Genomic DNA, 25,279 nt, shown 5'->3' with positions numbered 1-25,279 from the left:
GGGGGGGGGGGGCCCCATGCATCTCCCATGCCTCCCCAGGGGTGCATGCATAGATGGGGAGCTGCCCCACTTCTCACCCCCCGCAACCCTCAAACAAACCGCCCGCAGCTCTGTCTCACTCCTGGGATTGCATTCGCTGCCCTGGCTGGGCAGCGCTGGCCCACCGCCCTGGCTGGGCAGTACCCCCTGCCCCTTTCCCTCCCTCACTGTGGGGGCCCTCGATCTGCCTCCCCACACCCCTTCCCTCCCCCCTGCCCCTTACCCATCACAGACTTTCCAACTGGACGCTGCTGTCCAAGCTGCCGGGCTGCATTCCTGGCTGCGTGTGCGCTGCAGCTGCATGCATGCAGCATTTATTGGTGACATTATCAGCTACACTGGCCAAAAAAGGCTGATTGCTGATAACGTTAATCTTCCTTTTATCAGTACTGATCTGATATATTGGTGCACCTCTAATTTCAAATACTGTTGTCACCCAGACTTGCTCTGAGGTTTACATAAGATGGTGCTTAAACACCTGTGACTCTTCTACTGTAGCACTTGCCAGCACTGGCGTAATATCAATAGAAAATGTTTGGAAACATTTAGTTGAGTCAGTGACCAAAGATGTGCGGGTAGGTCAATCTTCAAAACCTGTTGCATCTGCTTAAACAAATAAAAGAGCTAGCAACGAGAGACAGAGACAGTATAAACACCTACCCGCAACTGTCTTCGAACAGCGTACTATCCAGCAGGGACTTAACTAAAACCACTATTCCACTAGGACAGCTATCAGACCATGTGATTTTCAGTTGCCTTCCCTGGGCTGGATTTGAACTGGTGACCTAAAAGGGAAGAGCTCTGATGCCTGTTGCTAAGTTTCTGATCAACCTAGTCCATGCTTTTTTTTCCAGTGATGGTAAGATCTCAGCACAGCAGGTGGGAAAATTCTTGTGTGGATTTTAAAGATTAGCATGCATATTTTCTAAACTCACCTTTGCTACATATTTAGAATAGGAATTTACCATATCCATCTCTATTTCTCTCCTCCCCCTTGGGATAATAACCTAAAACAACTAGGCCAGTGGTTTTCAACTTATTTAATTTACACATCCTTAAACAAATTTCAAATGGAGGTGTGGATCCCTTCAAATTGCAAGTGTCAGTATTCACATACTTTTCATTGATCACGGTCATCTTTCGCAGATCCCCTAGCCAGTCTGCAGACCACCATGGGGCCACACACTACGGACTGAAAACCACTGAACTAGGCAGACCATCATCCAATCCAAAGGGATAGCACGCAATGTAGATAGCAAACAAGCAAGAGAACTCAACTGCTTCATGCATCAGTCTGCTCTCTCATATGGTAACCTGTTTTTACAAAAGGAAGGAGCGTGGTCTAGTGGACATGATGCCATACATGGAGTCAACAGATCCAACTCTGTATACATGTGTATGTGTAAAAGTAGGGATTCTCAATCAAGGTGCTTTGTGTCTGCCTGGACAATCCCATACCTTCATTGCCTGGCCCCTCTGCAAAAAGGTATGCACAGTTATATATACATTCGTTTTTGAAACTGGGCACCACTTAATTCACAAAAAGTTAGAGGGGTTCCTCGAGTCCAAAATGGTTAAGAGCCACTGGTGTAAAAACTTCTTACTAGCTACTTCACCTCTTTGTGCTTCAGATTTCCTCCACAGGAAAAGTGAGGATAATAAATTCTTTTACAAAGTACTTGGCACCCTTTGCATGTATCACTGTTTTATTTAAACAAGTTAAAAATATATATTATAACAAAAGACAAAAAGAATAAATTCTTTAAGAGACTCATTTACAAAACGGCATCTGAATTCTTCCAGCTTGAACAGTTGAGAGAAATTTCAGGGTAGTTAATGTAAATTAGCCGTGTCTGCCAAAGTCAACCGATCAAGCCATTTCACATTTAATTCTAAGTGGCTGGACCTTCATTTCAATTTGTTACAAAACATTTTGGAAGAGTGAAAGGGAATTAAAAACTGGGGACTCATTTTCAAAGGTAAAAAGAAGAGATTTAAGTAAAAATTTAGCATTTTTGCTGGTCTAGCCTTTAGAAAACAAAAATAGCAATTATGTTAAAATTAGTCAGTAGCTGCTAGGTCAATGGATTAGCAGAGTACATCTGTGAGAACAATAACAGTTAATACGCTCAGCCTTATCACAGCTCTGGCTATTAAAATACAAGAGGTATGTGTGGTGCCAACATCTCAGAAGAAAACTTTAAATCAACTCACCCCAACGATTAAGTTAAGCTGTTCTCTGTTGGGCAAAAGGACACAAATGTTCCGATATTCTTGCTGCATCTTGCTTTGTAGTAGCTGTTTGCTCATTGCAAAGCCGATGGCAAGCTTCTCATCACCAGTGTGGCAGTAATGTGGAACTCTTCTCAGGACAAAGTCAAGCTCCCTTCATCCCTCACACCTGCCAGAAACATAAGACTTCAGTGCCACACTTGCAAGAACAAGACTGGGGGTACTGAACAGCAAGCAGCCCATATTTAACAGGATGTTTCTTCTTTCATTCCAAAACAGTTTTTCTCTGTGTTTGCAGAAAGATCCCCAAGTTATTCTAGCATTAGTCAGCCCTCTTATCGATTAGTGGTATAGTGATGTCACTCCGGAGGTGGGAATTCAAGTCGCAGAAAACTAACAAGGGATGGTCAGGTGCCACCTGCGGCAAGCATTCCCTTTTCCTGACTCACTCTTTTATGTTGCCAGCTAAGAGCTGGATCTCAGTTTTAGCGCTGGCACAGCAACATTCAACCTTTAAATAGGCAGTCACTTGACTCGTCAGAGATGGTTATAAAACAATTACACATATTTAGATTACTAAAATGCCAGGAAAAAGATTATGAGGCAATGTAGTAGAAACCTAATGACACTACAGGCAATTCCCCAGAAGATGAAACATCAGCAGGGGAGGCTGCACTCTCTTCATGGTTCATGATCATTAGTGCAAGCAAATATTTAACCCAGTTGGGAGCTCGAGTTTGTTGGGTGTGAACAAGCCTGGATCCAGGCTGTATATTTTTTCCCCCTGGGGGAAACTTACGAGTCCTTATTCACACTCCAAAAAGGAGAAAAAGCATTGAGGGTAAGAAAAGGAAGGCAGAACTTTGCTGCTGATCTGACACTTTTAGCAAGACAAGTTTTTGATGTCTGAACGTACCTGACGTAGTTAATAGCTCTTAGATTGCTAGTTTGCAAATAAAAGCTGCAGAAATGCAACACGAAAACAAGACAACAATCCAGAATGTCATACAAAGTTACCACGGAGCCAATTACAGTCACCACAGATAAAACACAAAATTGATAAATAAATTAATAGAAACTAAACTCGGAGATACAGGTTTCCTGGCAGTAAATAGTGCTTTTGCTCATTTTCCATTTTAAGTTCTTGCAACTTGAAATTAGCTGGGTTAAATATTTCCTACTCAGCAAATACCCGTGTTTATTTACACTCCCCCTGGAATTCTTTTTGGTGCAAGAAAATGGCTCTTCCAGGACAACTGGCAGCTGCTGACGGAAAGAAGCAAGGCTATGATCTGGGTTGTTTGTATAGCTCTAATTAACAATTTCCCTTTCAGAGGCACATAAGCAGTCCTGGATTTCTTTAGTGCCCTCGCTCCACACCTGCACAAGACACCCAGCTCTACCTCCTTCCTTCAGATGTAACCGATGGCATTACAAGGACACCACCATACCTCAAGGACAGTAGCTCCTAGATGAAAAGCAAGCAGGTCCATACCGAACCCAAGAAAGTGAAGTACAGCTGGCCAGAAACTCGGAGAAAACCCGCTAGATTAGGTCACTGAGCCCTGCTTGTGTTGAATGGTACCGCCCCACCCTATTTCCTGCTTGTCAGGATGAGAGGAAGCCCCTGGGTCTTGTTTAACTTACCAATTAACCCACAAAGGCCAGATAGAGTCAGTAGCAAAAGCAAATAAAGCCTTCTTTCAACCTCAGCTTGTTCTGAAAGTTGCCCTCTCCCCTCACCCCACTGAAAGATGAGAGCCTATTGCTTGGCTCATCCCAACCAGATTACAGGTTGAACAAAAAGACAATGCTGGGGGCTCCAAACAGTCCAAACTGTGTCCAGCCATAGGCAAATCTAAGATTTAAGTAAAGGCATACTGCCTCTCAGACCACTGGGGATGTGGGCAAGGCATGGCTGGAACCCCTGGGTTGGTGCGGGGCACCAGGGAGCAAGAGCATGAAGGAGGGGTGGAGGAGACCCATCTGATGCTGCTGCTGTCCCCAGCTGGGGAACAGCCCTAGAGCTCCTCCTGCCACAGGCCATGGGGAACAGCTGTGCAGGGTGCCAGACTCAGCTGGGGATGCAGCAGCAGTATGCAGGTCCCTCCTTCCTGTGTCTACTACTCCCTGCCCACACCTCCCAAGGTGTCCCTTGCTGGCCAGAACAGGTGCTTGAAGGAGGAGACTGGATGGTTGCCTCGCTGGGATCACCTGGCCCCAGTTGTCCTTCGTGCCTAGTGTAGTGGGGCTGGACCTGATGATCTTGCAAGGTCCCTTCCAGCCCCTAACAATCTATGAACCAGGAACTCGCATGCTGTCAACGCTGTTCCCAGCTGACCCCACACCCCACCAAGGGCCTGCAGCTGGAGCAGGGCAGAAGTGGCTCTGGTGCTCCTCATGCACCTCGGTCAGTGGCAGAAAGGGGGATGCAACCATACCGCTGCACCCCTGTGGGCCTGTCCCTGTGACCAGCTTCTGTCTTCAGAGAGATGCTTACCATTTTCTGATCCCTCCACCAGTTCCCCGGTTAAGGAAGTAGTCTTCAACAGCTCAAAATCCAGGCTTGGCCTACACTACAAAATTCTGCCAGCAGAGCTAAAATAAGCTGTGTAAAAACCCATGCCTTCAGCTAGTTGCTCTCGTCTGTTCAGCAGCTGGTTTCTTCTAGTGTGCACTTTCCACCCTGGCAGCATAGCTGCTGTTGTGGAGCTACACACAGCTGTTAGAAATACGTGGCGGATGCAGGCAGCCAAGATTCTTTAAATAGATGTGATACCTTTTATTAGACTAGCTAAATAGTTGGAAAAATTGTTCTTTGCAAGCTTTTTCGCGCACAAACACCCTTTACCCATGCCTGAAGAAGGGTGTTTGTTCTTTGCAAGCTTGCAAAGAACAATTTTTCCAACTATTTAGCTGGTCCAATAAAAGGTATCACATCTACCCAAAGAACCTTGACTGCCTGTGTCCTTAGACCAACACGGCTACGACCAACAATTCTAAAGCATAGTGAATGCAAGCACTCTGGTGGATTGGCAGTGGTGGTTGCTGTCTGTGGATAGAGACAGCTTTGGGTTGGCATAGCCTAAGATCAGGTCTCCAGGTCTAACCCGTTGAGACAGTTTTTCTCCTCAGGCACAATGCAACTCATTGAGCCCAAACCTGGAATAATCCATGCAAAAATCTAGACATATAAGCTTCTCACTGGAAAGGGGGCCAGGTTGAAGGACAAGTGTCCAGGGGAGGTCAGAATCATCCAGGGAATGACCCTAACCTTCAGAGCATGATATGATATGAAGCCCTCCCTCTTTCTCATACTTAACAGCTTACTGGAGAAGAGGAAGTGGGGGGAGTCCCAAGCAGATCCCATGCTTGGTCGCTACTGATAGCTACATGGGAACCTGCACTGAGTTCCCCGTGAACTCTTCCTGCTCCTGCTAGCTTCTCTTAATGAACATGACAGAAGCTTCTCCAGGTGACAATGGAGGAGAAGGCAAAACGCAACAAAAATAAAATAAAACCCAAGGGAAACAATCAGAGAGCAGCAGACCGCCTTTTCACCTCTCCTGGGCATGGGAAATGGCTCTTTCAGAGCCCAGAAAAGCCATGGGAGAGCAACCTCTCTACTTTCTCATGTTCCAAAACATGCCATACACCCCTTGCTGTTACTCAAAACATGCCAGCTAGATCCTCTCAGAGATTAACTACCAAGTTTTGTCAACAGAAGCTGCCTTCTGGTACCAAAGGTTTGCCTGCAACTTGACACAAAATGTGATGTTAAAGGAGAAAAGAAAAGCCCAGTCAAGACCTCCCCAGATGACACAAAACAGACAACTGACTTAAAAAAACCCAACAAAAAAATACTCCGTTGGTCCAATAAAAGGTATCACATCTACTCAAAGAACTTTGCCTGCCTATGTCCTTAGACTGACACGGCTACACCAACAACCCAGCAACAAAAAAACCCCCAAACCCAGCATGAACAGGGAGTGTTAAAAGTAACACGGTGACTTCTGTCCCATTATCTGTGTTTTCATGTGCTGTTTGGAAGGTACCAAATACCAAGAACTGTATATTCACAATTTATGGCATGCCAAAATAGAGATTGAGATAACAATAAAGATGCATAATTTGGGTACAGCACATTGTATACTCTATAAATAACCTTGGTGCAGAATTCTCACCTTTTCTACCTTTAGGTCAAGACGCAAGGAAGAAAATCCAACACAAGAATATCATAAAAGTTGTCAAATTAAAGGCAAGGGATTGCTCTGATACAAGTATTAGAAAATTAAGACACAAAGTTCTAATACAAATGAATGACACATCACTGAAATCATCACTGACATCTTTTTGCTGTTGCTCATGTATGTCTACTGTGAATCAGAAAGCTCTCTTTTTTTGTTTTACTTTAATGTAAAAATTAAGCATCTGAATTAGTGGTGTTGAAACTACTTAGTACATCCCTTGAACAAGGATATAGTTTGGCTCTTTTTACTATTGATGGGAATAGACTGACTTTTAGAAAGTTAATTAATAGGGGTGGCACCAATAGAGATTTTTGGGTGGATACTGATAGCTGATTTTTAAGGAGGCATATCGGCCGATACCGATCCTATTTCTCATACAGCTGCATGCAGCTGGTAAGTCTGTTGTGCTGGGAAGGGAAGGGGCATTGGGGTGCAGATCAAGGCCCTGTGGTGAAGGAGGGAGTGGGGCAGGCACTGCCCAGCTGGGGCAGGTGGGGCATGGGACAGAGCCATGGCTTGTCCGGGGCGGGGGGAAGAAAGTGTTTCTAGGATCTGCGTGGGGTGTGGGCAGGGTGGGATGCAGCCACTGCAAAAAAAATCCACTACAGACGCCCCATAGACCCCTCCCAGCGCTGCCACCGCCCACCCCACACAGATCTGGGGGCACACCCCCCCCATGCCTTCCCAGACGAGTGGTGGGAGCAGCGGTCCCCATGCCTTCCCAGACGAGTGGTGGGAGCAAGGGGGAGAGCTACCCCCCACTCCTTCCTGCGCCCCGCAGACGAGCAATTAATTGCTTCCTGATAAAAACAAAACAAAAAAACCCCCAACCACATGCGACATTTGCAGTTGCTTTGTTTTAAACCAAGCCAGACTGATGCGGGAGGAAAAAAGCTGAAGAGGTATGGTGAAAACTAAGAACAGAGATCGATGAATAAATTATACTGAATTAAACAGGGGTGAAGCATGAAAAGAAAATAAATAAATAAAAGAGACAGACATTTGCCATGTGCAAGCTGTTCCTATTCTACTACAGATTGAAGCTAAAACCAGTGCCTTATGCCTGAATGAGCAGGGCTGAGCTGCTGCTGTTTTACTTGCACTTGCCATGGGGCAAGAGTAGACGCACAAAAAAGTTACCATAGCGAAGCTGACACGTGCCGAGCCCACTCGTTTTAACTCCATTTAATTTGTCTGTCCATATGCCAACTCCTGTTGCACAAAGCACTGGCAGCTCTTTAATATAAACAATTAAAGAAAAAAAAAAATTGTCCACGAGATGCAGCTTATTTCACATTTTACCACTGAAAAGGGCTAAGGAAACTGCCAAACAAAGAAACCAAACCAAACCAAAAATGTAATCCAACCTGAGACTTTTCCCCCTGCCCCTTCCCTTCAGTTCTGCATTCAGGTACAAGAAGACCTCTTCTCTTCATTTTTATGTATTCAGCTTGCAAAATAAATATTTTTTTGCTAATAAAACAAATGTTCCTGCTTCCTTTTCAGAAGGACACTCATCTCATTTAATACAAGGAACATGCAAGCAGCATTTGTTTTCTCACAGAGCCCCAAGAATTGATTTAGTGTAGTTAGTTAATAAAAGAGGAAGGTAGAAAGTTCATGTTTTTTTGAACCAGCCCTTTCAGGTCAACATGAGAAATTTTTGTTTTTAATGTGTATAATACACTAAGTCCTGCACTTAGGAAGGAACAATCCCATCCACTCGGTACAGGCTAAGCAGCAGCTCTGCAGAAAAGGACCTGGGGGTTACAGTGGACAAGAAGCTGAATATGAGACAGCAGTGTGCTCTTGTTGCCAAGGAGGCTAATGGCATCCCAGGCTGCATTGGTGGAGTGTTGCCAGCAGATTGAGGGAAGCGATTCTTCCCCACTACTCAGCACTAGTGAGGCCACATCTGGAGTACTGTGTTCAGTTTTGAGTCCCCCACTGTACAAAGGATGTGGATAAATTGGAGAGAATCCAGCAGAGGGCAACAAAAATGGTGAGGGGTAGCAGCACATGACTTCTGCAGAGAGGCTGAAGGAACTGGGATTCTGGAGACCCAGATGGGATTTAATAGCAGCCTTTGACTACCTGAAGGGCGGTTCCCCTGTCCTCAGTGGTGGCAAATGACAAAACAAGGAGCAATGGTCTCAAGTTGCAGCAGGAGACATTTAGGTTAGATATCAGGAGGGTAGTAAAACACTGGAACAGGTTACCCAGAGAGGTGGAGGAACCTCCATCCTTGGAGAGTTTTAAGACCTGGGTGGAGAAAGCCTTGGCTGGGATGATCCTGCTTTGAGCAGGGGGTTGGACTAGATGATGTCCTGAGGTCCGTTCCAACCCTCATTTTCTATGATTCCATGAATACTTTAGGAGTAAGACAGATTTGACTCCTTAAAAAGGTGGCAAGTTAGAGCATCTTCTAGATAGATTATTTTTTTAATGAGAAAGAACAAGTGAGAAATTCTTGTGGGTAAAGTTTAATAAGTGATTTTTCTCTTTGCTTCCAGACACCAAGACCGGGAACAATTGTATGTACAATAATAGATACCTGTATAGTGACTCCATGCTCGTAGGTCACTAGTATCATCACTTTTTGAAACAAGTTCAGAACCTTTGTAGAGACACCTAATTGCACATCTTCTGTAAAATGAGGTGTAGGTAACAAAGGTAAACAGTAAAAGGAGAGCTCATGTTTTGTTTTATCCATTTGGATTTTAAGAGAACAATTGTTATGTCGAGGAGAAGTATCTGATTTATTTTAAAATTTAAAAAAAAAACCCCATACTTTCCCATGCCAATGAAGAGGTAAAGAAGGAAAAAAAAAAAAGAAAGAAAGAAAGGTAAACTCCTTTGTTCAGATGAAGGCTACAAGCCTGGCTCGGCCTTCCATGTTCACGAGGGATATTGGAATGTGACAAACAGCCAGGCAATCATTAACCTAAATGTGGAAATTCACAATACAAGTATAACGTGAACCTGGAAGAGCCAATGAACGGAAACCAGGGGCCAGAAGAAATGCTCTTGCTTAAGTACACACAACTTCAGACTTCCATACGCCATTCTTTTGTTTACCACAGATTCTGACCCTTTAACCTCAATTAAACCCTCGAAACCTAGCAAATGAACTTCAGATGAATTAATGAAAGCTGAAGTCAATCATCTGCTTCTGGGATGTTTGGCATTTTTAACATTACTTAAGGTTTTAGCTGCTAAAGAAGCACATTTCAACACGTAATTGCCTGGTGAAGACCACTCTAGAGTATAGATGAAACAAATCAAAGAATCTGCTAATTGGGTTACTCCTTATTCCCCGTTAGGAATCTTATCAGTGGCTAGAATGACAAAAGAGGGCTTTGGCAGCTAAAATTAAAAAAAATAAAAATACAAGTACACACTCTAATACATTTTGGAAAACATATCCAGGTCCCTGCCTTTCCAAGTGCCTCTGATTAAATATTATGGAGCAGCAATATAAAAGGGCAAGATTATTTGCAACTCTACTCATGTCCCACTTACTCCTAGATATAAAAAAACAAAACAAAACAAAACCCTCACACCAGTTCACTTTCACAAAGTTAAGAATTAGCAAGGTCCAGCCCAGCAACTGTAATAAAGATAATCTTCTCTTATCAAAAAGAGACTAGATCATGGGACAGTGGGGCTTGAAGGGGCATCATGAGGTCAGCTAGTGCAATTCTTTGCTTAGAGCATGATCATTCCTGAATAAAATCATCCCACCTAAGTGTCTGTCTTTATCTACTCTTGAAAATTTCCAGGGATGGAGATTCCCCAGCTTATCTGGGTAGCCTGTTCCAATACTTAACCACCCTCAGAGTCCAAACATTTTTCCTGAACTCCCAACCAAAGTGCCTTCTGCTGTAGCTTGAGGCTCTCTTCTCCTAATCTTGTCCTCTTTAGCTACAATGAAGAGCCTCTCTATCTGCTTGTTATATCCTCCCTGCAGTGATCTGAAGAGTCATCAAATTCCCCTCTCGTTCTTCTCCTGTCCAGACTAAAAAAAATCCTACTTCTTTCAGTCTTTCCTTGTAAGCAACATTTCCCAGGCTTCTAACCATTTTGTCGCTCTGCTGGGTTCTTTCCAATCTGGCCACATCTTTCTTGAAGTGTAGCACCCAAAACTAGACGCACTACTCCAAGTGAGGCCTCACCAGTGCCAAAGAGAGTAGAAGAATCACTTTCCTTGATTTGCAAGGGACCCTAGATCAGTGGTTTTCAACCTTTTGGGGTTTAAGGCACCCCTCATAAAATGACAGCTTCTGGCTTTCACTCATTTTGGACTGCAGAAAAAGAATAGAGCAAATCTTTTGTTGCAAAGAATTTGAAAGGACCACAACAGGTCAGGATGTTTTTGATGCTATGGATTCCCATTTGAAATCTCTGGGCTTATCTTGTGAATTATGTGTACGTGTTGGCATACCTAGCAGTACTAGTATTGTACAGCACCTCACAACACCTTCAAAAAGGATCTTACAGCATCCTAACTGAAAAATTACTGAACTAGATTCACAAGTTGTTGCATGACAGTCTTCCTCCACCATTGAGCATAGGAAATGTAAAGCATAACTTGTAACAAGATCAGTACCAAATTCACCTCCATTTCCCTACTCAATTCAGTTCAAAACCTTTTGGGCACAATTCCCTGCAAGCATCTATTCAGCAGGTCCCAGCCCCAATGGATGCTGGGAGAACCTGACAGGTCATTAGTCAGCTGTGGGGCAATGGGAAGGCCTGGTAAAACCACTTCAGATATTTTAGCGCCAGTATAGGCAGACTGATTCACAATTACTAGCTTTGGGCAGCAGAATGGCCAGCGGAGGGGCTGGGGTGAGACGGGCACTAAGGCGCAGGGTTGACAGCCCATAAGTTGCAAGTTCAAGGCCACAGCAGAAGTGCAGCCATGTCAGATTCCAACAAAATCTGGAGTCTCCTAAATACCTTGTCACGAGGACATGAAAAAGGAAAGGAAGTAGCCAGCCTTCTTGAACTCAAGTCTAAGGCAACTAGAGTTGGGCAGTCAGGTACACAACTTCATAATAAACCACGCAAATATGTAAATGAACTAAGGGAATGAACACCCAGTAACTGGATTGTTTTCATAGCAAAGCCCTGGACCAGATTTGATCCTCTGGGTACCACCCTTATAATAATATTTCCTAAATACAGACAAAGCTGGAGAGCAATGAGGATAATACTCGAGCAGGCAAAAAGCATATTTAAATAAATACATAAACTAACAAACAAGCCTCTCTGCCACCCCCTAACACTTTAAGTGCAAGACCTGACTTAAGCAAGTCTGTATTTCTACTGTAAAGGGCATATCATCCCTAACCAGGGGGTATGTTTTATGGCTTATAACGGTGGTATCAAACATATGACCCTACAAGCCAGATCCAGCTCATGGAGCTGTATGATCTGGCTTGTGGGTTGCTGGACCAACCCTATGCAGGGCAGGGGCCAGTGCATGTAGTGTGCAGGCTGGACCTGGTGCTACACATACTGCATACAGCACAAAGCGCTAACAGAAAGAGCTGCATGCAGCCTCTGCCCTGAACCCCCTGTGCTGCCTGCAATGTAATATATCTTTATCATGAAGTTAGCTCAAGCTCTTATTTGGGTGGTGCTGCTGCTAAGCCCACCTCACTCATACTCAGGTGAAGTGGTACCTTCACTCAAGGCCAGCTGGGTGGGTTAGGAGCATGGACCAGAACCCATGTCTATTTTCACTCGGATTAATATGCAATGCAAAATGAGAGATTTACCATTTCACCCATATGTCCAGAAGGAGATTGATTCTTCCTGATTAATTGTGGAAGAATTTCTAAGTGGTTTATCTTAAGGTAAAACCAAAGGATATACTAAGTCTCAAGGACATGCAGGAGGGCACAAAGACCTAGTGAAGACACAGTAACTTGGGTGTCTGGGCTTTAAACTTTATAGCCTAAGAGTGTCAATCATTCAGAGCAACTCTGCAAAGATACACCCGGCAAGAGGTAGATCAATAGAAGGTTGACCATTAAATAGGATTACCATATGTTTGGGTTTTCCCCTGGACACATCCTCTTTTTTGGTCCTGCATCTGGGTGGGTTTCTGGAATGCAATCAAATGTCCAGGATTTTGCTCTGCCTCTGCTTTTTCCCAACACTTTCATCTTGCCCAGGGTCAGATTAAGACATAGGCAAACTATGCACATGCCTAAGGCCCTAAGCTGTGGCTTCCCCCTACAGCAGTATGGATAAGTTAGCCTCCCGCACACTTCCCCCATGCCCGGGGGGGGGGGGGGGGGGGGGGGAGGAAGAGTGCTCCTAGGTAAGTATAGTTACTTTTCAATTTCAACCCAAGTCTCATTAGCTCACTCAAAGCCACAGTGAGCAACACAAAACAAACAAGGAGACTTATCTACATACATATTTTGCATCTACCGGGACTATGCAAATAAAATAAGCAAATAAGTCTTCCCCTCACTCCACAGTAACTCCAGTGAATGAATGAGAACTGGGGTACACCCCCCCCCGCAACAGGAGCATCAAGAGGGTAAAAGGTTCCTGTTCCTTCTGGAGCCCAGCTCTTGGAGAGAGGGCCTGGCCCCTCTGCCCTTGCCAAGGGCCCACTAAATGGTTAATTTGGCCCTGGGCTTGCCCAAACAAGGAGCTGTTTGGGGCTTGGGGAGAAGGAAGAAGAGAAGCAGATTGAAGGCTGGGGCATTACATGCTCTGTGGGGAAGAGAAGGGGAGGGGAGGGAGCTGTGTGGGCAGCAGGGCTAGGCGGGGCAGGGGGCTGTGGGTCAGCAGTAAGGGGCAGCAGCAGAGCTGGGGGGGCTGTGGCTTGGGAGTGAGGGGCAGGGGCATATCATGCCTCCCCGCAATCAATCATATACCCGCCCTTCCCCCAAGGTGTCCTCTTTTTTGAAACTGGAAATATGGTAACCCTACATTAAAAGGCAATCAACCGTGGGATAAGGCCCCCAGTTAAAGTTGCCCAGGGAAACTTGATGACATTTCCTCATTTTGAATGCTTGGCTTCCCAGCAGCCTCAGTATACTATTTATGTGCAATTACATAAGCACATACATTTCTTTGCACAACTTCTACATAAATATAAAAGCTGCTGAAAGAATGAAGCCTAGAGTGCACACCGCTTTTCCAGCATACCATTTTCTGTAGAAATATGTCTCGTCACAAGCATGCTTTAAGGAGCAACAGATCACCCATCTCTCCCAGTGCCTTCATGGCTTATTTGTGCATAAGTCAATTTGCTGACCAGGTTCTTATTTTAAAAAATGTTTATTTCTATGAAATTTGTGGCTTTGCTTTCCCAGGTAAAAATGGATGAACCATACCTGGTGGGATTTTGGAGGACCCGTTTGGACTGCATAACCCAAGCACAAGAATTTGAGTCTCAGATTTAGCCACCAACGGACTTATTGATTAGCTTAGACCAGGGGTAAGCAACCTATGGCCCAAAGAGTCATTGGATCTGGTAGAGAGGGGTGTGTGGGGGGATTTCACCGCAGCCAGGTGCTGGGTAGAAGCAGCAGGCGGCAGCAGTGGCTAGGCCCTAACACCAGACTGCCTTGGACCCGAGTCGATTCATTCCAAGCTGTCGCCAGAAAAAAAGTTGCCAACAGCTAGCTTAGATGCATACAAAAACATAGGATGAGACCACTGACATAAGAAATGGAGAGCACCACATAGTACAGAGCTGGGTATTTCTGTGTCGTTTTCACTGCACAAAATTCACTCATTGACACAGCTCCTGCTGTCATCTTCACCACCAAGAAAACTATTCATAGGATTTTTTTTTTTTTGGGGGGGGGGGGGGGGGAGCGTTTAAAGCACAGGACTGGGAAAGATATTTACTGATAAAGAGTTTGGCTCTGTTCAAAGATACACATATTCTGTCCTTTCATTGTGGAACCCATCAGAGCATAGCCCATTTGTAGGCACCTGGGAGCAAAACCAAGACAATACACAGCGAGCAGAAAATACTCCAAAGTTTGCTGCTCCTTTGACTGGGGTGTCACCCACAAAAGCTTATGCCTCAATTAATCAATGTTGTTATTTGTTGCACTGCAGACTTGTGCACACTTAGTGCAACAAATAACATTGACTTGTGCAGACTTGTGCACCCACAGAAGCCTCTATTAACCAGTTAGTCTAACTGCCACCCTGCCCTGTCCTCTGCTTCTTTGACCAAAATGCAAAAGAAGAGTAAAGGCAGAAACAATTTTTTTGTTGTGAACCACTGCTTATCTTTATTGAGGTGGGTCAAAGGAAAAGTCTACCGAGATCTTTATAACATAGAAGGAAAGTAGTGAAAATGGTTTTATACCACATTAGTGGGAAAGAATAACGTGAGACTATGGCAAGGGGGTTGGACCCAATGATCTTGTAAGGTCCCTTCCAGCCCCTAACATCTATGAACTCTTCCCATTCAAGGCACCAGGACAAGACAGAAGAAGGTGGCAACACCTGCCAACACTACTCAGAAAGGAAGTGTTTGGATCTACCAGCGCTCTCGGTCCAGGACCGGTTCTTCTACCAAGTAACCATTACATTTTTCAAGCCTCTTGAGGTTATACATAGGTTCCCCCACCCAGGAAAAATTAATATTTTTATTGCAGTTCAGCTGCCTGGAAAGGCATCTTACTGGTTATTAAGAAAACGTACTCTCTGTGGGATGTTTTGGATTCTGATGAAATGTTTCAATCTTCTGATGGAAAAACAACATCTAAAATGAAATATTTTTATATAGGCTGCATCAGTCCAAAGCAAATCTACTCCATGTACCAAACATAAATTAAAAACTGCCTTCACTAAGTAAGTGTAACATGGCCCCAGGAGGGACACTTACACTGAGATCTCCGGGGAAAAAAAAAAAAAAAAAAAATCTATCGCCACTACAATTTCAGAGGTGCCAAGTTGGTAAGAGAACTAGACAGTGAGAAATCACTTTTAACACCATCTCATCCAGACCTGCTCTCAGCCATCCAAGAGAAGAATAGTGAAGCTAATACTATCTAGAAAATAGGGTGAATTTCACAAGAAAGGAAAATCCATCTTCCAAACCACAATTCAAATGCTGCCCAACACTTAAGTCTCAAATGACAAAATCCAGACATTCAAACGTTTTACCATTGTGGATATGAATTTCCTTTAAAAAAAGGAAAGAAACACTATTTCTGCAGTGCTGTCTTTAAATGTAGTCAGTTTTATGACTGACTGCAGAGTTGTTAATTCAGCTGTGAAAAAAATGTGTTGACTTCCAAATATTTTATGTCCGTTATTTCTGCAACACAGCTTAGTTTTGATTACAACACAAGCTACAGCAATTAAATGGCCAAAACCTCAACAAAATTAAGACCAGGAACAAGGCCTTATGATATTACCTTCATGTGCCACTGCTAGGAACCAAAGAAAAAGGAAGAAGCTGAAGAAAAACAAACCAAACAAAATCCTCCTTTGCAGAAAAGGACTCCTGTCTTTGGCAAGGTGGAATCTTGAAATAGAAAGCAAGAGAGACGCAAGAAGCAACTGTGAAAAACCACGTCAGAAGCAATACTAATTTAAAGGAAGAAAGAAGATGGCTGGAAAATATTTTAAGGAGCCACTCACACCTAGAGCATTATTTGGATGGGCCACGTCCCTCAGTCTACTACTAGCTGGCTACCACAACAGAAAGAATTAAGGTAGCTCGGGCTAAACACTACTAAGATAATCAAGAAGCTCCGTAATTTAAAAGGAATTTCAGTACCAATAGAATTGTTACCTTGGAGCAGACCAAGCATGCAAGTCATTTACATTACCTTCAATCAGTTGAACAGTGGGAAGACTACTTTGTTGTGGCACTTTACAGATCCGAAGTTTGCTACCAGTCTATATCCCTTTCACCTGCAGTGCTGGGAGCTCAGATTAGTAACAGCAAATTCATGGGGGTATCCCAAGAGCATCTTTTAAAAAGAATGTTTGCTGAATCTTCTAGTTGTGAGGAATGCTACAAAAATAAATAAATAAATAAATAAATAAATAAACTAACTAAGTAAGTGGTGTTTATATCCAAAATAGCAGGCATTACCCTCCACCTGTCCACAAAAATTCCTTTATTAAAGAGACTCAAATTAAAATCAGAGGAACATATGTAAATTCACCTTTGAGCATTTTGCTTTTGAAAGGAGAAGACAGAGGTAAGGCAATTGATAAGTGGATATTTAACTCAGCTAACCATTTCAAGAGACTCTCACTCATCACAAAATTCACTAAGAAAAGTGGCCATCCAAAGAAGGCAGATGCTATTTTGCAATAATGGACAGTAAAGACTACCATAATGAAAGTCCTTTAAAAGAGCTTAGGATATCTCCTTATACATATAATTTATTGTCAGTTTATTTCCATTTTTTTAAATTTAGAGATATCTGCACGAAAACATGATCATACTCCTCTATCAGTCCATTTATCCTAGTTGGTCATTCCCTTCCCCAAAATCATGATGTTGGGAACTTTATGAGCATTTCCATAGTAACAAATGGTGATATCAGAAGATTATTATGTAAAGGAATGAATAAACGGAGAAGTGCAGATGAGCTGTCCTATTGCTATTCCAGGTTCTCTCATAATAAAAATCAGGAAGTGGCAATATTCAAATAAAATCTACTCCTACGTTTCCTAGGAGATAAGTGCCTTAAAGTTCTACACAATTAATTTGAGAACTGGGCTTTACCAAAGGACACTCCTCAACTTTCTGAAAGATACTGGAGGTAGAACCATAGCCAGTCAAAAAGGAATAGCATTGAGATGGGACTTTGGTACCCCCTCCCTCTACACAGACTTCGAGTGGTGGTGCAGGCAGACTAATACTTCTTGTAAAAGAAACCCAAAAAGGCGGTTTTGGGAGAGAAAAAAAACAAAAGCAAAACAGAACCCCACCCCTAGGATTTTCATGTCATAGGGAGAGGAAATGCAACTACCAATATAGATGACAGGCACTTCCCAAGAAAGCAGTCTGGAGACATCACTCATCTCTCTCTCTACAAGTTCAATGCCATCCCCCTCCTCCCACAATGGTACAAAGGAGCTAAAAAGTAGAGTCAATCTATTCCATAGATGATCCCCTTACTCCCAGAGACTAAGGGTATATTGATCTCCTTCCCTTGGCAAAGGCAGAAATGTCCTGGGTTATTAGGTAGAAGGTTACTGGCAGATGTTACAACCTTCCCACCAGATGCCACAATCGTCTAAATTAAGAAGACCCTCACTCCAGCCACCTCACTGAGTCTGCCTTCTAAGAGCAGAAAACAAAACATCCAAACAATTCACCAAGGACCGAGAGCTGCTGGCACAGGGTCAGTCTTGCCCAGCATGCCATAGCCCCCACTCTTTAACTGCGTCCCCAAAGAGATGAGAAGGGACACTGAAATAGGGAAGAGCTCGTGGTAGTCATTACAATTATGTTGCTTTACTCCCAATTTCACTCTCTCTTGCTACACACAGCCTAGTAGCACAATATTGTGGGGTAACCTGCCAGGATGGCCCTGAAGGATTCATTAAGGCATAACGAAAGACTTAAACTTCAGAGGCTTTAATAAGTTTTCCCTTCACCTACCCTTCATCCTCCTTAACTGTTCTTCACATGGGCTTTGTCAGGCTATAGTCCTGAGAGCAGAGTCCTTGGGGAAAGACTTATTCTGCATTTTCCTACCTTTCATAAAATGATACCCTTCAGCTTTTGTAATGGCACAAGACAACACCTGGTAACCCTTAAATGTGAATTAATAATTCCTCTGGCAGTGAATGTAATTAATATAGTTTTATAACATTAACAATTTAGCATGTTCCACCTGCAACTGAAAGATCTCTATTGGCTTCTATTTGTCACACGGAGACCATAACCACGATTATTTAGCTGTTGATGTAAACAATGTGTAAGCGGCATTCTGCAATCATGAATCTGTGTTTGGAGAAAAATTAAATTTATGCCATACCCATAAACATTCTTATATAATAAAAATATACAGACTTGCACTGATGTGCAAAAAGTCTCATCATGTCCTACTTCTAAGTCTCACTACTTTTGTGGCAACATAGTTTTAGTCATTTCAGGCATATACTGGAACGGTTAAGCATTCTTTAGACTCTGATAATTTTAACTAAATGGCAGTTACCAGAGAGAGAACTATAAGGAATCAAAGTGAGAATTTATTAATTGTACTCGTTTAGTAGTTTTAAGAATTTGGTGAAAATTTATTTGCATAAATTATGAAAAAAAAATCCCAAACCACCGAACATGATCCCAAAAGTTAAGAATAGAGACTGGACAGTAGACGAAATGAGAACTCCTTCCCTTGACAAGGCTGAACACTACTGACACTGTCTGCAATCCATAGGACTTCAATTGAAAATTTAACCTTACTTAGAGGGGATAGTCATAGTCCAAGGTAGATTAGCTATGACACTGTCATTATTAATCTATATTTGTACTGTGTTACAGCTCCTCAAAACATATACTTCATACATTTGTGTACCCTAATGTATATTAAGATAGGATATCCTTGTCACAGATTTGTGGAAAGACATAGTACAAAGCAGTTAGATACATATAGATGTATATAAGCATATACATATATGCGTCCTCAAAACTTACCTTAGTACACCCCCCCCCCAAGTGATTTCCAAATCCTAATATTCTTTTACTGCTCAAGATTTTTTTAAACAAGAAACATACCTGAAGGCAACTTTCATATTAGCTGTTTACTGCCCCACTTAAAAATTTAAATAGCAGTTTCCCACTAGTACAGGTCAACTGGTAGAAGCTGGAGTGGAGACAGGGGCCCTGAAGCTCTGGCTATGTGGGGGTACTGAAGAAAAAAAACAAATTCTAGATGCCCACTCGCTCTCTTATGTAGAGACCTCAAGTTGCAGCAAGGGAAGTTTAGGTTAGATGCAAAGAAAATCTCTCACTAGGAGAGCAGTGAAGCACTAGAACTGGCTGTCCAGAGAGGTGTTTGATTCTCCATCCGTGGAGGTTTTTAAGCCTCAACAAGACAAAGTCTTGGCTGGGAGGACATAGTTGGGGATGGTCCTGCTTCGGGAAGGGGACTGGATTAGATGACCTCTGGAGATCTCTTCCAACCCTCATTTTCGATGATGATTTAATGACCTCGACACATTAATACCCGAAAAAAGAGTCTGTTCATGAAGCAAGCCTACAAAGGAGATCCCACAAATCTAGCACTCCTAAAATGCTTTTGGAAGCCCTAAATAAAGAGGCTGGGACATGTCTCCAACACAGCTCAAGGAAGACATTTGCCAGGAAAACCTTAAGTGAATCACAGTGCCAGAAACAAACTACCCCCCACCTGTGATAACAGTCTGTAGCTAGGTCTATCCCAGCTAGGTGAGATCCACTGGGTGAGAGGGAGAACTGCTCAGAGGAACTTCCAACCTTCCTCTCCATCAGCAACAGAGGACCTGTCATCTAGATGACAAGAGGGAGACCACAGTTAGAAGGAAGAGGTTACCCTACCCTACCCGGCCCTTAGGTCAGTCCCTAAGCCTACAGGAGGGCACCTGGTGCAGCACAAACAACTCAGATACCCAAAGCAGTAGGACCAAGTGTTTCAGGACACAGACCGCGGCTTCCATCTGCTGCCCCACAAGCGAGAATCATAGCATCCTAGAAAATGAGAACTGGAAAGGACCTCAGGAGGTCAGAGAGTCCAGCGTTAACCCATAGGTCATGACCCAAACATCAGTTGCAAGAATATATGAAAGGGCTGCAAACAAACTTTAAAAACAGATTCTCCTTTAAAGGAGATAAAAGTGGAAAACTGGGGCTTTTCCCGTGAAGACTGGCAGAGTTCAGTCTGTGAGGGGCTGCTCAACCCTCCTTCCCTTTACCCCAGGAGTAGGGGTCAAGAGTGAGGGGCCAGGGTGCTATTTTCTACTTAAGCTATTGACTAGGTCCAGACTGGCCATCGATGCTTACAAATGGGTCCTGGTAGAAAAAAAAAAGGTTGAGAACCACTGATCTACTCCAGACCCCTGCTCCAAGCAGGACCAGCCCTAAGTACATCATCCCAGCCAAGGCTTTGCCTAGCCAGGTCTTAAAAACCTCTAAGGATGGAGAGTCCACCACCTCTCTGGGTAACCTGTTCCAGTGCATAGCCTCCTAGTGACAGTTTTTCCTAATACCCAACTTAAGCCTCCCTTGTTACAACTAGATCACCCCAGCCAAGGCTTTGTCTACCCAGGGCTTAAACTCCTGAAAGGATGGAGACTCCCCGGCCTCTCTGGGTCACCTGTTCCACTGCCTCCTAGCGAGACACAGGCAGACAAGACTCCATGGGTGAATCTGATATATTTTAATAGATCAACTTAAATAGTCGGCCATTTCTTTTTCTTAGCAAGCTTTCCAACAATTCAGTTGGTCTAAATATCACCTTCACCCAAAGAACCTTGTCTGCCTTCACCCACAGAGCTGTGTCTGCCCAACACAGCTACACCCTACACTCCTAGTGAGACAGTTTCCCCCTAACATCCACCCTAAACTCCTCCTGCCGCAACTTGAGACCGTTGCTGCTTTCGGAGCCGGGCTGCGGCCACGACAGCGCCCCTCGGTACTTACAGCCGAACCCCCTCTTTTTTGGAGGGAGGGGAGAAGGATCTGGATCCTGCCAAGCGCAGGAGAGACCGCAGCGAGTCAGACGCTGCGGCCAGGGAGCACCACGTCCTCCCGGGGGAGGCGCTGCAAGCCCAGCCGCAGAGCGAGCAGCCAAGTGCGGCGTGCACCCAGCCCCGGCCGCGCCGCCGCGGCCGACTGGTGTAAACACGCCGGGCCAGGCGCTTTGTTGCCCGCTCAAAGGAGCCCCACGTGGAGAGGCGGCGCCCCGAACGCATAGTAACGCCGGAGAGAACGCTACGGCCCCCCGCTCGGCTCCGATTGGCCGGCTCCGGGGGGCTCGGGGGCGGGGCCCGCGAGGGGTTGGCTGGTCGGGGTGTCAGTCTGGAACGCCGTGAGGCTGTGGAACGCTGTTGGGGGCGTTCAGCCCCAGTGCGGTCCTAGTTCCCCCTTTCCCCGTTTCTGCACAGCCTGTGCCCCACAGTGCGGGGCTCCCTCAAGCCCTTCAAGGAGCTGCCCAGCTCGCTCCCTCTTGCTCCCCCAGCGCGCCAGGAACCTGGGCCCTCTGCCCTCTGGGGTGTGGCTGAGCTTTGTGGGACCTGAGCCAGGCGTGGGGCAGGGGGTCGCTGCCAGCCCTGAGGGGAAGATCATCTGCGACACGTAGGGGGTACATGCAGGTCCACGTGCACCCCCTGAGCATGGCGGTGCACCCCTGCAAAAAGGCGCCACTGACACTGCCGGTGCCATCTGCTCACCGCCCCCCCCCTCACTGTTGATGCTGGTGGCATCTATGGGTGGTCGAGGTGAACGTGCCAAGCAAAATGCCTTCACCTGCCACACTGGCACCCGTGCTGGGGGTTGCCTACCTTTGCTCTAGATGATGATAGAGACTAGAATTTAGCTCGCTCTCCTGTACCTAAGTTGGCTCTGCAGTACTTATATCAGTAAAAAGCAATATAAAGGATGCATATTGCAGTTTGGTGACAAACAAAAAATGCTTGCTGTCCTGAGAACCTTACAACCTCTGAACCTGATTATAAACAAAATACTATATTAAAAAAGAAGATGCTATTTTACAGTCATTTTATAATTCCCCCTCCCCCCATGTTTAGCTGTTTAATTACAACTATTCACATCATTTCAGGTTCCAGGTTTTCCCTCTCCCTGCCTAGGAATTTCACAAGTAAATTATCAGTTGCTTATATTAGATGCCCACACACCTTGAAAAAACAGGTGTGATCCAGTGGGCTGAATGCAGCATGAATTAGGGAGAACCTCAACATCTTTTATCTCTGGGTTTTTGGGTTATGGCAAATAACTTCATCTCTCTGCTTCATTTTGTCCCCCTGTAAAACCAGGGACAACAGTACTGTCTCTCAGAGGACTTGTGAGGCCTAAGTATTTGATGTGTTAAATGTTATGTAACTACTAGGCAAGAAATCTTGGTGGGGGATATATATATATATATTCATTCCTTAAGGGGAACTCTTTTAGACCTCTGCTCAACCCAGACATCTCTTAACATGTTCAGTTTCACCATGTATAGACAAGTTTGGAACAGCACTTCTTTTTTTTAATGGAAGACTTGCTGAGAAAGTTGTGGTGAGACCATGGGAATATCCTGTGTCCTCGGAGGCCCTAATCTTGTTTCATCTAGGAATCATTTGGAATCTTTGTTCCTTGCATTAATTGATAATCTCCCCCTTAGAATGGAGTGACATCAAGTTCCCATGCCAATCCATTTAAGTTTGTTACTTGCCCTTGATCCTGGCGATGGCATTGTTTTGATGGCACCTTTGCAGTCCTGTACTGGAATGGCTGTAGAGTTTAGACTTTTTTGGCTGACTGAGCCCAGAGGGTGTTGGTGAGGAGTGATTCATGTGTCCTGCGGGCATTTTATTACTGCATGGTTCCCTCCACTAACACATTCCTTTCAACACATACATAAGGCCATTGGGGGAGTCAGTGAGTCACAGTCATTAGCTGTGGTGCCTTCAGGCTGTGGAAAGTGGATGATGCCCAGTTTTATGTTCCCAGCTTGGCTGATGCAGTTGTTGCAATATAATGCCTTACCTGGTATGTGGTTGAGTAATTGCTGTGACTAAAAGTCATGGAGAATACCCAAACTATCCTTAAAGTGTAGTGGCAGCAGCACAGAGCTCAATATGGGCTGCAAAAGTTGTTCAAGAAGTTGGGTAAGAAGCTGGACAGCTAGCCCATGTGGAGTTGCATTCTGCCACAGCTGCGCTGCTAGCAGCATTTGAGGTAGGTAAGTTACCTGAAGTATGTCTCTGCATTAGCTGTAGTAACTGTAGTGTAGCCACAGTGATCTGAGTCCTGGATGAAAGCTAACCACAGCCAGAAGAAGCCTGAAACTAAGTCAGCAGAAACAATCAGAGCTAGAGTTGTGCCTCTGCACTTGCCCAGAACTGCTTTAGTCTTGAGAGGGCTGAGCAACCGAGCCCCTAACTCACACTTAATCCTAGCTGGAATCCAGAAATGGACTGTTCCTCCACCGAAATCCTACATCAGGCTCAGTCAGTAGGTATTCTCAAGAACACAACCTAACTTAACAGGCACTGACAGGCTTTAGGGCAGCTGCTGCTTTCTTTGAAAATGCAGTTGGTGGGGGAAGGAGGCCAACAGTCCCTTTTATATATAAATTAGTCTAATGGCTAATGCATTTGCACTGGAAGTGGGAGATCAAGGTTCAATTTCCTCCTTTCCTTAAGGGAATTCTCACCCATATCTCCCACCTCCCCAGAGAGGCTCTGACTGCCAGGCTACAAGCTGTTGTGGCTGGGAGAACTCTTCATTCCTATTGCTGAAGCAGTGCCAGCATGCAGCTCTAGATTCACTGAGCTGGAGAGTGGGCATGAATGTGCCAGGAGGAAACATGACTCTTCAGTCTAATGGTAAAGGCACTCTCTACTGGGGGGAGAAAGTCCCAGGTTCTGGTCTCTGCTCCCAGGGCTGTTTCTGTGTTTGTAATGTATCCAGCAACTGTTTAATCTAAAATACGAGAACCAGATCCTAGGAACAGAGACCAGATCATAGGTCTCCCTGCCCAGATGAGCTCTTATGACCAGGCTATTGCATAAAGGGAGCACAACTGTCTCCTTCTCTTTTTAAAAGAAAACCATCAGCCCTGCTCCGTTCTTGGGAAAAATTAATGTAAGTGCCTATCTTTATGAGGGGGCTTGGGCAGTGAATCCCAGGTGGACAGAAGTACCTCTCTGTAGGCCTGAGTAGGGCATTTGACAGGAGGATTTAAGACTGGCCCCTGTCTTCAGTACCTCTTGCTGGCTAACTCTAAAGCCAAGTACAGAGAGTCAAAAAGCCCGAGGCTGAATTGATTCAATCTTGGCAGGTTGGTCTAAACCACATAGACTGAACTGATAAGCAAGTGAACAAACAATCACTTTTGATTCTGGAAATGCAGCCACATGCCTGCAGTGGCTCAAGCCAGAAGCTAGAGGGCCGTAAAGCACACCTCCCTGATCTGCCAGAGCAGACAGCTTGGGCCAAGGCTAGCCAACCCACTGTGCAGGGGGGAGGGGTTGCAAGGGAGGTACAAAGCATCCTGGGATGCTGGGGGACTGTGAGTTAATTTCCATCTGGAAGGGATCTGGAGAGAAATTCAATAAACCGATTTAACCTAAATCAGGTAAGTCTAATATTACATCCATCCAGGTTTATCTTAAATCATTTTCAGCTATTTTGAAAGAGGTTTATGTGCACTGAACTTTTGTTGTGTTACAGATCTGAACTGGTTTCCGATCACTTATACCAGTTATGTGTCATTTCTGTCCCTAGCCTAAAAAGCTTCATGTTGAGTGCATTGACATGAGATGAATCCCTGCTCAGCCTGTGACTGTTTTAGAACCCATTCTGAGGCACCTAACTCTGTCTGTGCACAATTTAGGGAGACTAGGACATAATACAGGGTCCTGGAATACATTCCTGCAGCTTGGTGCCTAAATTTGAGGTGCCTTGCCCATGCTCATCAAAAAATCTGTGAAAGTCACAGAAATCTTGAGCCCCCATTCAGTGCTTTAAACAAAGGGCACTGTGTAAACACAGGATCTCTCTCTTTCCTTGCACTAGGTTAGATGTTAAA

At 44.6% G+C, this 25,279-nt stretch overlaps 1 protein-coding gene across 8 annotated transcripts in view; it reads right to left on the bottom strand.

The window, feature by feature from the left end:
- FRMD1 (FERM domain containing 1) overlaps nucleotides 1–21,343 on the bottom strand; it is a 65,444-nt gene extending 44,101 nt beyond the window's left edge. For 3 of the 8 annotated variants that reach the window (XM_025195055.1, XM_025195048.1, XM_025195046.1), the window contains exon 1: nucleotides 2,254–2,710. Coding sequence is in view for 7 of the 8 variants with exons in the window: in XM_025195048.1 (XP_025050833.1) it covers nucleotides 2,254–2,349 (96 nt within the window). In the remaining variant the exon portion in view is untranslated. Of the gene's footprint in view, nucleotides 1–2,253; nucleotides 2,711–4,771; nucleotides 4,788–16,351; nucleotides 16,540–18,379; nucleotides 18,490–19,897; nucleotides 20,017–21,165 lie in introns of those variants that run through there. The other 5 variants (XM_025195036.1, XM_025195042.1, XM_025195033.1 and 2 more) reach the window with 5 other exon arrangements.
- Nucleotides 21,344–25,279: the final 3,936 nt, after the last annotated feature.

The sequence above is a fragment of the Alligator sinensis genome, unplaced genomic scaffold (genome assembly GCF_000455745.1).
Source record: "Alligator sinensis unplaced genomic scaffold, ASM45574v1 scaffold448_1, whole genome shotgun sequence".
Classification (NCBI taxonomy): Eukaryota; Metazoa; Chordata; order Crocodylia; family Alligatoridae; genus Alligator; species Alligator sinensis.
The sequence above is the reverse complement of the archived record's forward strand: the minus strand, read 5'-3'. Positions and strand labels throughout refer to the sequence as shown.